The 15,877-nt window shown below is 34.5% G+C and overlaps 1 protein-coding gene across 1 annotated transcript in view; it reads left to right on the forward strand.

Annotated features, from left to right (window-relative positions):
• The window catches only part of PTPRQ (protein tyrosine phosphatase receptor type Q), a 210,444-nt gene extending 196,782 nt beyond the window's left edge, over positions 1–13,662 (forward strand). Inside the window, exons 40-45 of the mRNA XM_007457658.1 lie at positions 3,312–3,446; positions 3,684–3,809; positions 4,626–4,774; positions 8,115–8,250; positions 13,251–13,374; positions 13,625–13,662. Coding sequence (XP_007457720.1) covers positions 3,312–3,446; positions 3,684–3,809; positions 4,626–4,774; positions 8,115–8,250; positions 13,251–13,374; positions 13,625–13,662 — 708 coding nt within the window. The remainder of the gene's footprint in view (positions 1–3,311; positions 3,447–3,683; positions 3,810–4,625; positions 4,775–8,114; positions 8,251–13,250; positions 13,375–13,624) is intronic.
• Positions 13,663–15,877: the final 2,215 nt, after the last annotated feature.

The following is a 15,877-nucleotide window of genomic DNA, read 5'->3' on the forward strand; positions in this document are numbered from 1 at the left end:
CCCCTGCATCGGCAGGCGGACTCTCAACCACTGCACCACCAGGGAAGCCCGAGAAACATTTTATAAATTGATCAATTACAGTTAATTGTCCTCACCCTTAAAACGCTTCCAGGACACCATTCTCTCGATTTTCCATCTACAGCTTTGACACTTTCATCTCAGTCTCAGTCAGTTGGTTCTCTCTTATCTCCTTAGCCACCAAACACTGAAATTATCTACAGCCCAACCCTTGAATTTACTGTTTCTTTCCAAACTCATTTCCTTGACCATCTCAACCATTCTTGTGATTTTAAGTAAGATCTATTTGCTAACTACTTTGAAATTATGTCTCTAGTTTGGACTTCTTTCTGAATTCCAAGCTCATATACCCAGTTGCCTTCATGACATTGCCACTTGAATATCCAAAAGGAATTTCAAGTTTAATATTTCCATTATGAATTCTTGATTTTCCTTTTAACCTGCTTATCCTGGGCATGGAGAAAAGGGAACCCACCTACATTGTTGGTGGGAATGTAAATTGGTGCAGCCACTATGGAAAACAGTATGGAGCTTCCTTAAAAAACTAAAAATAGAATTACCATATGACCCAGCAATCCCACTCCTGAGCATATATCTGGAGAAAACTCTAATTCAAAAAGGTACTTGCACCCCATTGTTCACAGCAGCACTATTTACAATAACCAAGACATGGAAGCAACCTACATGTCCATCGACAGGTGAACGGATAAAGATATGGTGTATATATACATAGGAATATTACTCAACCATTAAAAAAGAATGAACTAATGCTATTTGCAGCAACATAGATGGACCCAGAGATTGTCATACTAAGTGAAGTCAGAAAGAGAAAGACAAATACCATATGATATCACGTATACGTGGAATCTAAAATATGATACCAATGATCTTATATACAAAACAGAAACAGACTCACAGACATAGAAAGCAAATTTATGGTTACCCAAGGGGAAAGGGGGTAGGGGACAGATAAATTAGGCATTCAGGATTAGCAGATATAAAGTACTATCTATAAAACAGATAAACAACAACAAGGTCTTACTGTATAGCACAGGGAATGATATTCAATATCCTGCAATAAACCATAATGGAAAAGAATATGAAAAAGAATATATATTATATATGTATAACTGAATCACTTTGCTTTACACCAGAAACTAACACAACATTGCAAATCAACTATACTTAAGTAAAAAAAAATTTTTTTTAAGTCTGCTCTTCCTGAAGTTTTCCCCATCTTCATTTGGAATCATTATTGACTCCTCTATTTTTCTTATACCCAGTATCCAATCCATAAGCAAATTCTCTTGGCTCTGTCTTCAGAATTTATCCAGATTTTATCACTTCTCACAATCCCCACTGCTATCGCCCAAACTAACCCTTGGTTGGATTGTTGCAATAACCTTCTAACTACTCTCCCTCCTTTCTCCTTTAAACCATATCAGCTTGTCTTACAGAGACCAGGATGAAACTCTTAAACCACATACTCTGTATGTTCAAAATCTTTCAAAGGCTTTCCATATCAGAGTAAAATCCAAGATCTTATAATTACCTACTCTAGGACCTAAAGCACCATTGTCCTCCCTCCCTTGTTCTTTCCGACGTCACCTTCTATTACTGTCCCCCTCATTCTAGCCACTTGCTGTTCTTAGAACATTCCAGACACATCTCTCCTTTAATGCTGTTATACTTGACTTTCTACCTGGAACACTTTTCCTTCAGATCTTGAAGGGATTACTCCCTTTCTGCTTCAGTTCTTTCCTCAGATTTCACCCATGAGTCTTTTCTGAACACCCTATTTTCTAAAAACTCTCTCACAACACATCACTTTTAAAAACTCTATGTAAATTGTTTATTTAATAGACTTATTAATAGGCTTGATGTCTATTTCCCCTAACTAGAAATATAAGATAAATGAGAGTAGGAATTTTAGTCAGTGATGAATCCTCAGCTACTGGAACAGTGCCTGACACACAGTAGACCTTCATAAATATTATTTGAATGGAGGAATGTGCATATTTAAAAAGTCTGCAGAGAAAGTGACTAAAATATTAATGGTGCTTCATTCTGGATAGTGAGATTACAGATTAATTCCACATTCTATTATGTATTTTTCTGAATTTTCCAAACATTCTACATTGACTATATATTACTTTTTTAACCTAAAAAAAAAAAAAAAAAAAAACCTTTACAATGTAAAATAATTATATATTTCAACTGAGACTGGAAACATAGAAATGCTTTAGCATATAGTTTATTTAAGAGACTCAAGGTTTTATCCCAGAAACTGTCACTGGGTGATTTTGGGAAAATCACCTCAAGTGGCTCATTATTCTTTAAAGTAAAATACACTGGTTGGATTAGATTTTAGGGCCCCTTGAACTTTAAAATGTATATTTATTCAGTGTAATACTATATTCTCTGGCTACTGAGACAATTCCAATTTAAAAATAAAATTCACCTTTAATCCTCATTTCTCAAAATATTTTGATGTTTGGAATACATGTAATTTCATTACTATATTTTATTCATACAGTACCTTTCTTTAAGAAAAATCCACAGATACTACTCAAGTGGCATACTTACATTCCAGGTGAATGGGCTGAGTTTTAGAATAACTTGGTAAAATCTACAAGAGCTGTCATAATAGGGTTGAGACAAATCTCAGGTCCTATATTAGTTAAATGAACCTTCTTATTATTCACATTACTCTTGGTTTGGAGCTCTGGAGAATAATTACTAATGCCATAGTTTACATAGATAAGTAATTTCTTGGAGAAAGAGTATGAAAATATCTGCACAATCTTTAAATATATGACAGCAACTTAGTGGAATGGGTAAGAGCGCTGGCTCTGGACTCAGACTACCTTTACCAACTGTGAAATCTACCACAAATTACTTCACATGCCTTAGCTTCAGTATCTTCCTCTCTAAAATGAGGATAATAATAGTTCTAATTCACAAGGTTTTTATAAGAAACAAATTAATTGAAATATTAACTGTAAGATGCTTAGCATATTGTCTGCCGTAAAGTGGTATTATTTTTTAGTCTTTACTGCTTTATTCAGAGTTAGAAATACATTTTAAGAACAGTTAGTTGTACAGTATATTACATTGTGAGGTTAAAATTAATGTTGGAAATTTTGAGTATTATTATTTAGCATTCAAAAATGTACAATATTTTAAAATATTAGGTCATCTTAAACTAGTATGTTTTTCTTACATTGCTCAAAAACTAAAAAATACTATATATATGTAAATACTGATGCAGTGTTGTAATTATACCATTCTAGGGCTACTTATGTCCAAATGAATTTATTGCTACTCAAGGTCCATTACCAGGAACAGTTGGGGATTTTTGGAGAATGGTGTGGGAAACCAGAGCAAAAACATTAGTAATGCTAACACAGTGTTTTGAAAAAGGGCGGGTAAGTTATTTGAAAATCTTTTCACAAAACTTTTACAATTGTGTTAATATATGTGTGACAATTTTAGCTAATACTTTGAGTCATCAATGACTTGGACATCTATAAAGCAGTTTTATCTTAGCAGCGATAACTGTGATATTTTATACACACACACACACACACACACACACACACACACACAAACGTATCTATATAAAACAATGGTTCTTATGACTGGTGATTCTTCTCTGAATACAGATCAGATGCCATCAGTATTGGCCAGAGGACAACAAACCAGTTACTGTCTTCGGAGATATAGTGATTACAAAGCTAATGGAGGATGTTCAAATAGATTGGACCATCAGAGATCTGAAAATTGAAAGGGTAAAAAGAAGGAGGGGAAGGCAAACATGATATAAAATGTGAATGTTCTAAATGTCTAAAGTAATATTAATTTCTAGACATACTGCTTGATACCTGTATATTCAATAATGCTTTTCTATTATTTTCAGAATAGAAGTTTTGAATTGGCACCTGCCTTCAATATCTATGTCACTGTGTTTAATTCCAAATTATATACTTAAAGTTCATATTAACCAGTTAATATCAAATTCTTAGGTAGACAGGGGAAGAAAAAGGAGGAAATAACTAGATCACTAAGTTTACCTTATTTTATAAAGAAACTGTAATATCTGATTTAAAACAGGAATTTCCCGAATCACTTGTCTCTGTCTACATCCTAATAATTGGATTTTCTACTTAATCCAGAACCAATACAGAAGCGATAGCATAGGATCCCACTTACATAACGTAAAGGCCTATAAACACAGAAAATGATATAAGGATCTTTATACTTTCTGACATTATCAGATACTCTATACCTGTGTTGTGAATAATTTGTGAGTGTGTTTAAGTTGTTAGGTCACAATTGTTCAAAATCTACTACTCTGGTGTTACAAAACGTTACATTGTATTTGAATTTAAATACCCTACATTATCATCTGCTTGCAAGCCTTCTCATTGTTTGCGTTCATACAGAAAGGCAATTTTCTTTATTGTAGCAATAGTAGAAGGCTTCTCTTATAGGAAATTATGAAAACACAGTTTCTTCTGTTTGGTAAATTGTCATTTTAAAAGATCACCTTGAAAACCTGGGAAGTCAGCTGTCTTATCATGTTTCTTTAATGTCATTTTGTCTAGCATGGGGACTGCATGACCATTAGACAGTGTAACTTTACTGCCTGGCCTGAGCATGGGGTTCCTGAAAACAGTGCCCCTCTAGTTCACTTTGTGAAGTTGGTTCGAGCAAGCAGAGCACATGACACCACACCTATGGTTGTTCACTGCAGGTAAGAGAGAGAGATTTTTAGAACCTCTGAACACTAGAAACACTAGAAATGGTACTGAAACTCAGCGTGACCTTTTTATTATCATGACACCATTGATTTTCTGGCAGAATGTTAATGTAGATTCAAGCCAGCTTTTAGTTTTCAGATATTTTACCGGTTATAACAAATCAAGATGTAGTTTTATAAAAGGTTAGATGGCAGAGATAAAATGAGTAATGACTATGTCTAAAAGCAAGGGAAAATATATATCCTGGTACAGGAATTTTCCTGAAATCTTGACTGGATTATACCTCTCGAAGGCCTTCAAATTAAAAACAAAAAAATTGTAGCCCATTTTTGGTGTGGCTACACATCAAATGTATGAGTGTGGGTATGTAGGATTTTTGGATTTTTACGAATAAACATCTGATCCTTCATTATTTCAACTGATATTAATCTAACATACTAATTTAAACTTTTTTGTAAAAGCAAATTTCTAGTTTGACTTACAAAGAATAAAGAAAATGAACTTTAAAATAAAGATCAAATTAAGTGACCAACTCAAGCATGATTCAAAATTTTTACAAACTATTCAAATATCTTTCTTTGACCTAGCTTTTTGAACATGATAAATAGAATGTGACTATAAATGAAGATTTTTCCCCTCTTTATTTTCACTGGTATTTTATACCACTGAAATACCAATACTCCCCCGCAAAAAGAAATAAAACTCACAGTTGTTTAGAATTCAGAATTCTGGACATATTGATATGATTTATGGTTTCTAACATGATATATCTAAATCAATCTCAACATGAGTTTCGTCAACAGTTGTAGTTTGTAAATTAAAGAAAAAGTGGGTGATAATATACTGTTTTATGATTCCACGTATATGAGATATACCTACGAGAGGTAAATTCATAGAGACAAGAAACTGGAATTGTGGTTACTAGGGACTTGGGAGAGAGAGAAATGGAGAGTTACTGTTTAACGGGTACATAGCTTCTGTTTGGGATGACGAAAATATTCTGGAAACAGATAGTGGTGGTGATGGCTGCACAAGACTGTGAATGTGCTTAATGCCACTGAATTGTGCACTTAAATGTGGTTAAAATGGTAAATTTTATGTTATGTATCTTCTGCCACAATAAAAAAATTTAAGTAACAATATCTTTTAACCCATTAATAATTATTAATTATAATAATTCCAGAAATTAATTGATGGATAATTATTCTAATGGGAATATACTATAATTAATGTGGTTAAATATGTAAGAAAATATTAATCCATCCAATTTTTAAACTTTTTTTTTTAGAGGAAAAAACTCAACATGGAATTTAAATGAGTCAACATCTTCCAGGAATATTTTAGATTTTTTAAATTGTAAGAGTAATACACAAATGTTTGCTCATTATGAGATGTCCTTTTTACATTTAAAAAGCATACAGAATTAAAAGTAAAAGCCTCATTCTTACCCTCCCAATTCCATATCCCCTCCATATATATAAAATTTTTAACAGATCAGTGTATAGTATAAATAGAATAACAGTTTGCTTATAAAGTCAGTGATTGATTTTAAACTGGCATCACTGATGATTAAAACGGATAGTAAGCTTCCTTCAGCTTCTCCATATTTTACATATACACTGCCACTGGATTAAAATAGTGGATTTAAAAATCGATTAAAAAAGAAAAGTACCATCTCTCTTGTAGCCTCAAAAAGAGTAGTCTCCTTCTTTGTGATTTAAATAGATAAAAGAGGCCAAAGAAAACGTATGCTTATATTAATAATCATTTTTAAATATCACTTTAAAACTGTCTACTAAATGATTATCTCCAACCCCAACTTCTCACCTCAACTTTATACATTTAACTTCCAGTTGAACCACAACATTCTGAAAATCTGATGTGTCCAGAACAGAACACTTAGATCAGTCTCCAAACTCACTCCTTCTCATCCCCATCTTGGTAAACAGCAGTCCACGCTGCTTTGTCCAGGAACCCTAGACTCATCCTCAACTCTCTGCTTCCTCTCACATTCCACATCCAACCCAACAGCAAATACTCTGATCCCTGCCCCCCAACACCTCTTCACACACTCTCCCCACCCCGGTCTCCTTGCTTTTCTTTGAACACACAGAACACTCTCCCACTCAGATCTGTTCTCTTCCTGCGCCCTCAGGCCGTAATACTCCTCTCCCAGGTACCCACGTGGTGCACTTCCTAACCCTACTCAAGTTTCTTTTCAAATATCACATTGTCAGAGAACCTTTCTCTAATGACCCTGTCCTACCCTATCACCTTTTATCTCCTTAACCTAATTTATCTTTCTCCATAGCACTTATTGCGGCTGGGTATATCCTATGCATGTTTCTTTGTTGTGTGGACTACCATTCTCCGTCCTCTAGAATATAAGCTCCATTAAGTTCAGGGACTTGGTAATGTTCACTGCTGTACCCCAGATGCCTAGGACAGGGTCTGACACTCAAAATATATTGAATGATGTAATGACTGATTACTCTGTTCAGGCATATATGTGTATGTGTTATAGTGATCAGATTTATATTGTAATGCTATTTCTTAAGTTGAATCATAGGTATTGTCGACATTAGAGTATTTTTTACCTACAAAGATGGCAGTTTTGTGATGTTCAAAATGACATTTAAGATTAGGTGACCTTTCAAAATTTTTTTTTTTTTTTCAGATTTACTTCCTATATTAACCATTTAAGTACCTAGGAGTCTTGTCTTTCTAACTGGAATTTCTGAAAAGATCCTGTCAGGTTTATCAATTAACAGTTCATATGGAGCACATACCTGTCCTTCAGTATTAAACTAATTTCTTAAAAGGAAATAGCTTTCCAACTTTATTATCTATAGGAAGGAAAAGAAAATTCTAGGGAAGGTGAAAAGAACACATGAGAATCTATCAATGTGATGCAGAGGAAGTACTATATGGGCTAAATATTAGAGTTGACATTTTTCATGTTTAGCGTTCCTATTGTTAACCAAAAATATATTCAATAAAAAGTTTCTGGGGTTAAGAATTTTCAATGACTTTTAAAAATCTTCCCCATACTTCTCCAACTACAACCCTTAAAATATTATGAAAGAAGAGGGAAAGTTCAACTGGCTAAAAAAAAACTCAAATATTTGACAGAGTATTAATGATAATCATCTTGCTCTGTCTAAACAGTCTTGGGAACAATATAAATCCAAAGAAGCTCCAAAGAAAACCTACCTTCAATAAGAAAAGAAACTATTTATAATTTATTGCTATCATAGTTTATTTCCTTCATCACAATCAACATAAACAGCCTTTTTGCTGAATAATTTGCATGTAATTTCACTCTTCCTGCAGTGCTGGAGTTGGAAGAACTGGAGTTTTTATTGCTCTGGACCACTTAACACAACATATAAATGATCATGATTTTGTGGATATATATGGATTAGTAGCTGAACTGAGAAGTGAAAGAATGTGCATGGTACAAAACCTGGTAAGATATCTAAAACTTCAAGCAGTTATCAGCTCTAGAATTTCTGCCTGGAAGGATCTTAGTGGCAGTGATCTGGTTAGACATGGACTTGAACTATATTAGCAAAGCAGACATTCTCTTTTCCTACATTATAAACCTCTGGGTGAGGGCAGGGTCTTGGGGACGGCAGCTGATGGGGATTACAGGAGAACTGAAACCCACATGCCCCAGTTATCCTTCAGCATTGTTACTGACTACTCATCCTACCCTGTTTATACTGATAGGCATATAGAAAATAATTCATAAAATGGATTTGTCTTTAGCCTTAGGGAGACTTAGAAAATGAATCAAATTAATTCCTTTTGTAAACATGCTAGAAGTTGTATTTGGGAAAAGTTTATTAACTGTTACAGGTTTCTATGCATTTCACTTGTCCATATTTATACCTTTTTATTATTAGTACTAATAATGTTTGTTATAGCATGTCATCAACTAACTAAGTGGGAGTTGTTTGTTTTGTTGTTCTGGTTTGGACGTAAAAATATTTTTAAAATATAGATTTTTGTCATTAAAAAGATCATACGGTAGGGGGCTTCCCTGGGGGCGCAGTGGTTGAGTCCGCCTGCCGATGCAGGGGACACGCGTTCGTGCCCTGGTCTGGGAGGATCCCACATGCCGCGGAGCGGCTGGGCCCGTGAGCCATGGCCGCTGAGCCTGTGCTCCGCAACGGGAGAGGCCACAACAGTGAGAGGCCCGCATACCACAATAAATAAATAAATAAATAAAATAAAATCATACAGTATAACGGTAATGAAACTAAAAACCCTGTTGAGTATCTAGTAGGTGGCTTTACAGTCATTAAAGGTGTGAGAAAACAGGCTCTTTGCTAAAGTAAGTTTGAGAAAGAATTTCTTAGAATTACAGCCTCTATGCTAATGTGCATTGACAATTATAAATACAGAGCCCTTGTGGACATTTCCCAGACTTATATGACTATGAAATCCTTGAACACATTTTGACCCCAAAACCTATAATGCCATGATGTCATGGGACATTAATGTTCTTAGGAAGAACTTTTAGGAACACACATCCCTTTCAGGAGAAATGTTTGAGCATTCAACTCCAATACATATATATTTATTCTTAAAATGTAGATTGTGCAATTATGTAAATTATAAAGCGTACACAAGAAATTGAAAAATGTGAGATAAAGGTCAAATAAGCAGTTTTGACAACCTTGCTAATACTGGTGGCTTCATATTATCATAAGGTATTTTCAAAAGATAAATACTTAGCAGAAAATAATTGTTTCAATAGTGGTTTTAAATACATATTTTAAATTCTTTGTAATTTTTTAAAAAAGTAATCTAGCTTTTTGTCAGATCTGATTACACTGTTGTTGCTCTCACCTCACAGCATGGCTATAAGACGGCTATTCCAGGAGCATGAAAAGTGTCAGCACTGCCATTTTATTGTCATTCATTGGTGCTTGCCTGACAGATATTATCTTTAATCCACAGTCTCTCTGTAGGAATCTTTTTAAGCCACTTCAATTATGTGATGGCTAGGTAAAACTAGGTAAAACTGTAATCCATGTGCATTCCCTTATATGCTGAAAGGGAGCACATGAGTGAAGTTATCACTCTTCCCTTAGGAAACTTCAGAAATGGACTACAACTTGTGGCCAGGCTTGGCTTCGTGGGTATGCAGCCTATGCAGTCTCACGGGTCCCCACGCTCAGAAGGGCCTTGCACTTGATTTAATATTTGCTGACACTGTTTTGAAAATCTTTAATAATTTTTGAGGAAGGAAACTCGTATTTTCATTTTGTAGTGGGCCCCACCAATTATGTAGCTGGTTGTTATCCAAAGATCTTTTAAGGGCTTCAATATCAATATGACCATTAATGATTATTAAAACCAAATTCTTTATTTTTAGTTGAGAACAAGAATAAATAGCTAGCATTTTCCTCCCATGTCCCTGGGTGTACACATGTGCACTGGTGATCAATGTTCTTGGCATTGATCGAGATTGGTTGGCTCTCTAGGATAGGTTAGAGGGTGCAAATGATTGGAATATTTCCTTGTAGAGACTAGATTCGGTCTTCAAATTATAGAAGTCGAATTTTGTCATGCTCTACAATTTTGTGGAACCAAACTTTGTAAAGAGTGTGTTCAAGCATGCCTGTGAATAATTTCACACAATTTAGTATTCAGTATATGCTATAAACTTCATACATTATGCTGGAATAACCAGCCAGAGGAAAATGTTGCAGGTTGGGTAGGGGAATGAAAAGAGCCTGAATTTTGGTGTCAGAGAATTGAGTTCAGATTCCAGTCCTGCTGATTGCTGGCTTTGTGACTTTCTTTAATTAACCTCTCTGAGTTATTTCTCTTTTGTAAAATAGCTGTGTTACACTTTTCACAAGTCTACTGGAAGTATTAAGTAAGAGAAGGTATCTAAAGCACCAAGCATGCAGTAAATGCCCAGCGTGCAGTAAAGGTCTGACAATATAGTTGTGCCGATTGCTTTTTAAGATAAAAAGGTGGCAGTTCATTAAAATCCTGATAAACACTTACTGAATCAATAGGTAGAAGTCATGAATATTAGTTGGCATGTTTGAAATAAGTACATCTTCATCGATATTCAAGAAAAGTATAGGTAGCCCTTCCATAAGAGGTTATAAAATTAAGATACATCCATGTTTACTAAATAATTAGCTTCCATTTTGTAAACGATATAAATCACAATTCTCAGATCCTCGCTTAAAATGTGGTACTCCAAAGCTCTCTTTCACTGGACTTTGTTCCCAGAAGCTATGCTTTTTACTGTCTCTTCTCTGCGATGAAAAAAAGGAAAATGACCACACCTTGGCTCCAGTCCTTATAAACCAGCATTGCCTTGCACAAGAGTGGTTTCTTAGTTTCTTCTCTTGCACTTGGGAATGATTCCAATTTCTGTGAAGAATGCTGTCTCAGCACATACTACAGTGGCCATGGCAAGGGGTGGGAAGGTGGGAACCTCAGCAATATATCACCACTAAAAGACACCAGAGGGCCCAGACCCTGGAGAGAACCTAAAGTTCTTTCACTGTCTACCAAAACACAGTTCATAGCAGCCCCAGGATATGTGAAAGAGCTTTCTGAGAGAATACTCTGCAGTGAGATAATATCCTGAGATACTATTCCTGCCTGAAAAAAGGATTAATCTGGATGAATCCCTTTCCTGCTCTGGTTCTCTTGAAAATTGACTGATGTAAACTCCTGAGGTAGAAGAAAAAAGAATAATAGTTTTTTGGTGCCGAATTTTTTGCCACCAACATATATATATGGCTGGCCTTAAATCTCACAACATAGCTTTCCTGATCCCCCAGATGAGGAAACTGAACATCAGAAAAGTTTAATTCTTAAGGTAACAGGACTATCTAGGGTAGAAACTGGAACTGAACTCTTCACTGCCTCTTTGGCAATAACACACCACGGCAGAGGGAGCTTGGAAAATGTAGTACTGCCCTGTGGAGCTCAGCCTGCCCTGCTGGCAGAGTTTACACCCATCATTCTTTCCAGTGGAGAAAGATGAGATTGGGACAGTTAGAAGTTTCACATATCAAATGTGACTTCAAATTCAAATGTGTTTTTTTTTTAAATACCAGAACTCATAAACTTAAATGACTGTTGTTTCCAAAGAAATTATACCATGTCAATATATTTCTGTCAATAATGTTATTCACTGTGCAGTGCATATTTTAAAATACTCATTTGCAATTACCCTGAGAAGAAATTTAACAGCAATTTCAATAGAATTTTTATTACCTTATAACAATCCTTCATTTCTTACCAAAACTGAATTATGTAACTTGATCATCCACCTCACAAACTTGATCCCTAATGAATTCTGAATGTTCTCCAAATCAAGTCTGTCCTGAAAGGGTAAAGATCTGCTAACTGTGAGAATTAAATGAGGCTACGTCAACAAACATTCATTACGCAACTACCACATTCCAGGCACCGTTACACACAATGGGAATAGAGCAGTGAATATGACAGAGTTCTGTCCTCATAGAACTGACAGTGATGATGTGTGTGGAAACATTTTGTAATCCACGAAGAAATAGGTATTCCTAATAATGACCAGCAATCTCTAGAGACAGTTTCAATAGTGAAGTTCCAAAAAGGTTTTGAGGTGTAGTAGCAATAGATATGAATATAATTTCTTAAGATGGTCACTTTAGAGGACATTCTAATTAAATCAGTTGTCAGTGTGTGTGTGTGTGTGTGTGTGTGTGTGTGTGTGTGAATCTTAAACATTTGGTTATATTCCTTTAACTTCAGGTACCTTCCCTATGTAAAAATGAGAGTGCTTTTCTATGACTGTAAACTTAACTACCTTTGGGAAAGTCCAAACCGAGAAATGATAACAGGTTATTGAATTCTATTGAATAAACTTAAAGAACCCAGATGGTATTGAATTTCATCCGAACTTTAGATGAAATGTTCGGAGTCCGGCCTTATATTTAGAAATAGAGACCAGATCCTTGACATTACGTAGGCCAAATGTTGTGTGATTAACAGAATTGTTAAATATTTTAAATATGCTGATGGTATGTAGATATGCTCAGTCACAGCTTTTGAAAGTAAATTTAGTATCTGCATTCCAACAGCCATTCTAACAAGAAAAATATTTATAAGAAAAATTACTCAATTATGCCTAACAGGAAAAAGGAAACATAAACAAATTTAAATAATATAATTTGCTACATTTTAAAATTACAGAAAGAAAGAACATATGAACACTTAGTATTTAATGATAAACTACAAAAAGCCACAGGAGTTTAGCAAATCTTATGTTTGAAATGATAAAAAATCATTTATATTCATGGTAAATTCTGTGCCTCTAACTTAGCTATTTAACATTTGTTGAGTTCAATATTACTTTTCACTGTAAAAGTATAGCCCCCCCGCCGCCCCCGTATAAGAAAATCCCTACCCCATTTATTTAACCATCCTTTCTTTGGTGTCTAGGCACAGTATATCTTTTTACATCAGTGCGTTCTGGATCTCTTATCAAGCAAAGGAAGTAATCAGCCCATCTGTTTTGTTAACTATTCAGCACTTCAAAAGATGGACTCTTTGGACACCATGGAAGGTAAACAGAGGCAATGTATATCAATTTACTACTAGCTTACCACTATAGTAGGAGCATTAATTTAATAATAACCGTATGTTGAAAATGTTTCAGAAGCTTGGCTAGCACACATATCAATTTTTTAATTTCTCTCTAATCCAAGTTAGGATAATAGCCTTTCCAGGTGTACTATATTTTTGTCATGAAACATTTTAATCTTTTGAACTGTTAACTTCAATTCTCTCTTGTGACATGTTACTTTATGTTATAGGTGATGTTGAGCTTGAATGGGAAGAAACCACCATGTAAATACTCAGACCAAAGATTACAACTGGAAGATATTTTCAAATCCCAGGGGCCAAAATACCCCCTTACTCTTCTGAATTGAAATGTGCAACCTTAAATAAATCTCTACACTTCCCTTACTGTGCCTTACTAAATGGATTGACATTTTATGAATAGTTCTAGGAAATAGCTAATTCAGGATAGTTATCTGTTTTGTACAGAATATTATACATGTAAAATGTTTAAGAAGAGATATCCCAGAGATTTTTGAAGCCTTCTGTATTTTGGGAATGAGCCAAATATAAAATTATTATTATATTTATGTTAATGTTTCAATGTGAATTTTCCCTACATATTGGATTTGATCTTGAACAAAAGTTGTAATTGTTGATTCAGTAGTGTTATTTTGGCCTCCAGGGTGTTGACTTTTCTCGTGGATAACTTCCAGGACTGTCATAATGATCTGTACTTCCATGTATGCCCCTGTGTTTTGAATCCCCTGTTTTATGAGTGCTGAGATATCATCTCATGATCTCGAACAGCTGAACAGTAACCCCCTGACACTGCTGGGATTACTTAGCCTTTATACAACACACAGTAGCTCTTCGGGTACACTTAGGGCTATTTCAATTGCATTGTAATTTTTAGTTTGAAAAACAAGGAAAAATTAAACAGTGCAATTGCTCATGTGAAGTTGTCGGGTACTTTTCTAGCCTGTCTGCATTTGTACATTTTCAGGAACAAGCTGTACCACTATACTGTATATTTGAATACATAGTTAAATGTATCAGTATTTGTCCATTAGATATGTATGCAACCTAATAACAATTTTGAAGGGTTTCTTCAGCAGAAGTGCATGAAAACAGTAATAAAAATGTGATGTGTTACAAGGTCATAAACCAATGATGTGCTGCTGTGGTGCCAACCAGAGACTTCTGAATAGATTACATAAAGCGGTCTTTATTTCATTTCCCAAGGTTGATTATTGAGGAGTGTTATTAGGTGGAACTGAACACAAAGAAATTAACCAGACTGTAGCAAATCAGAGATTTTTTCTAAAAGAAAATAATTCACCCTCCTTTTTGTTAGACAGTAACAATGTACAAAGTAAGTTTTGAACTATATGAAATTATTTTGTCATAGATTTCAATTAAGGGTCATAAAATAGTATTAATTATTTTATTTCTTTTATGGTAAGAATCATATCTTATACTTATTTCTGCTGGAATATACATATAGAAAAAGTGATGGCCAATAAAATTGAATTTTAAGGAACTGAGTCACTCTGCAGTATGATTTCAGAGGTCCTTATAAACATAAATTTGATTTTGTATCACATATTAAGATATAATTAATAATTATCTTAACATAATGAAGTATAAGTACACTACAGTAATATAATGTAGTATAAATAATTAAGATATAATAATTTCCCAAGGTATCCAAAGATAGTAATTTTAAAATCTAATTTATTATGCAAGAAATTAAATCCTTTAGTCTTACAAGCAATCCTGCTTTCTGTTTTTTATGGCAAGGGTGTGTAAATAAATACAATCCATTAATGTTCCAACCAAAAAGTTTACTCTATAGAAAGTTACAGAAAACAGTAAGAAATGATGAAAACTCTAAAAGATTCAAGTTTGAGTGACAAGGTCTTCAGTTTGCTTCACGTGTCAGTCATTGAAAATGAGTGGTAAGCCAGTACTTATTAATGTGGGTTTTTGTATTCATGGAAGACAGATAGCCTGTGGAAAGTACTGGTGAGTCTACTTTTAAATGTATTAAATGGTAAGAAAATAAATCCTTCAATCCACAAGCCAGTCCATTTTCTATAATATCTATATAACACAGAGAGTACAGAATAGAGTTGACCCGTGTGTACATGCATGTGTGTGCATATAAAAAAAGTTTTACTATAAGGCCTCCTCTAAAAGAGTGCTTATCAATCTTTAATGTGTATACAAATCATCTGCAGATTGTGGTGAAATGCAGATTCTGCTTCAGTAGGTCCAGGAGAGCACCTAAGATTCTTCATTTCTAGAAAGTACTCAATTAATAATATTGCTGCCTGAGCTCGGGCCATACACTGAATAGCAAATCTCTAAAAGACAGGATCAGAATAATTTTATTTCCATCTGAAATTATTTGAAACATGTTAAAAACGATTTGTCTTCATTATCAAAAACATAACAAAGCACCTGTTAAATGTGTATAGCTCACTAGCTATACCACAAAACTG

The sequence above is a fragment of the Lipotes vexillifer genome, unplaced genomic scaffold, assembly GCF_000442215.2.
Source record: "Lipotes vexillifer unplaced genomic scaffold, Lipotes_vexillifer_v1.1 scaffold117, whole genome shotgun sequence".
NCBI classification, from domain to species: Eukaryota; Metazoa; Chordata; class Mammalia; order Artiodactyla; family Lipotidae; genus Lipotes; species Lipotes vexillifer.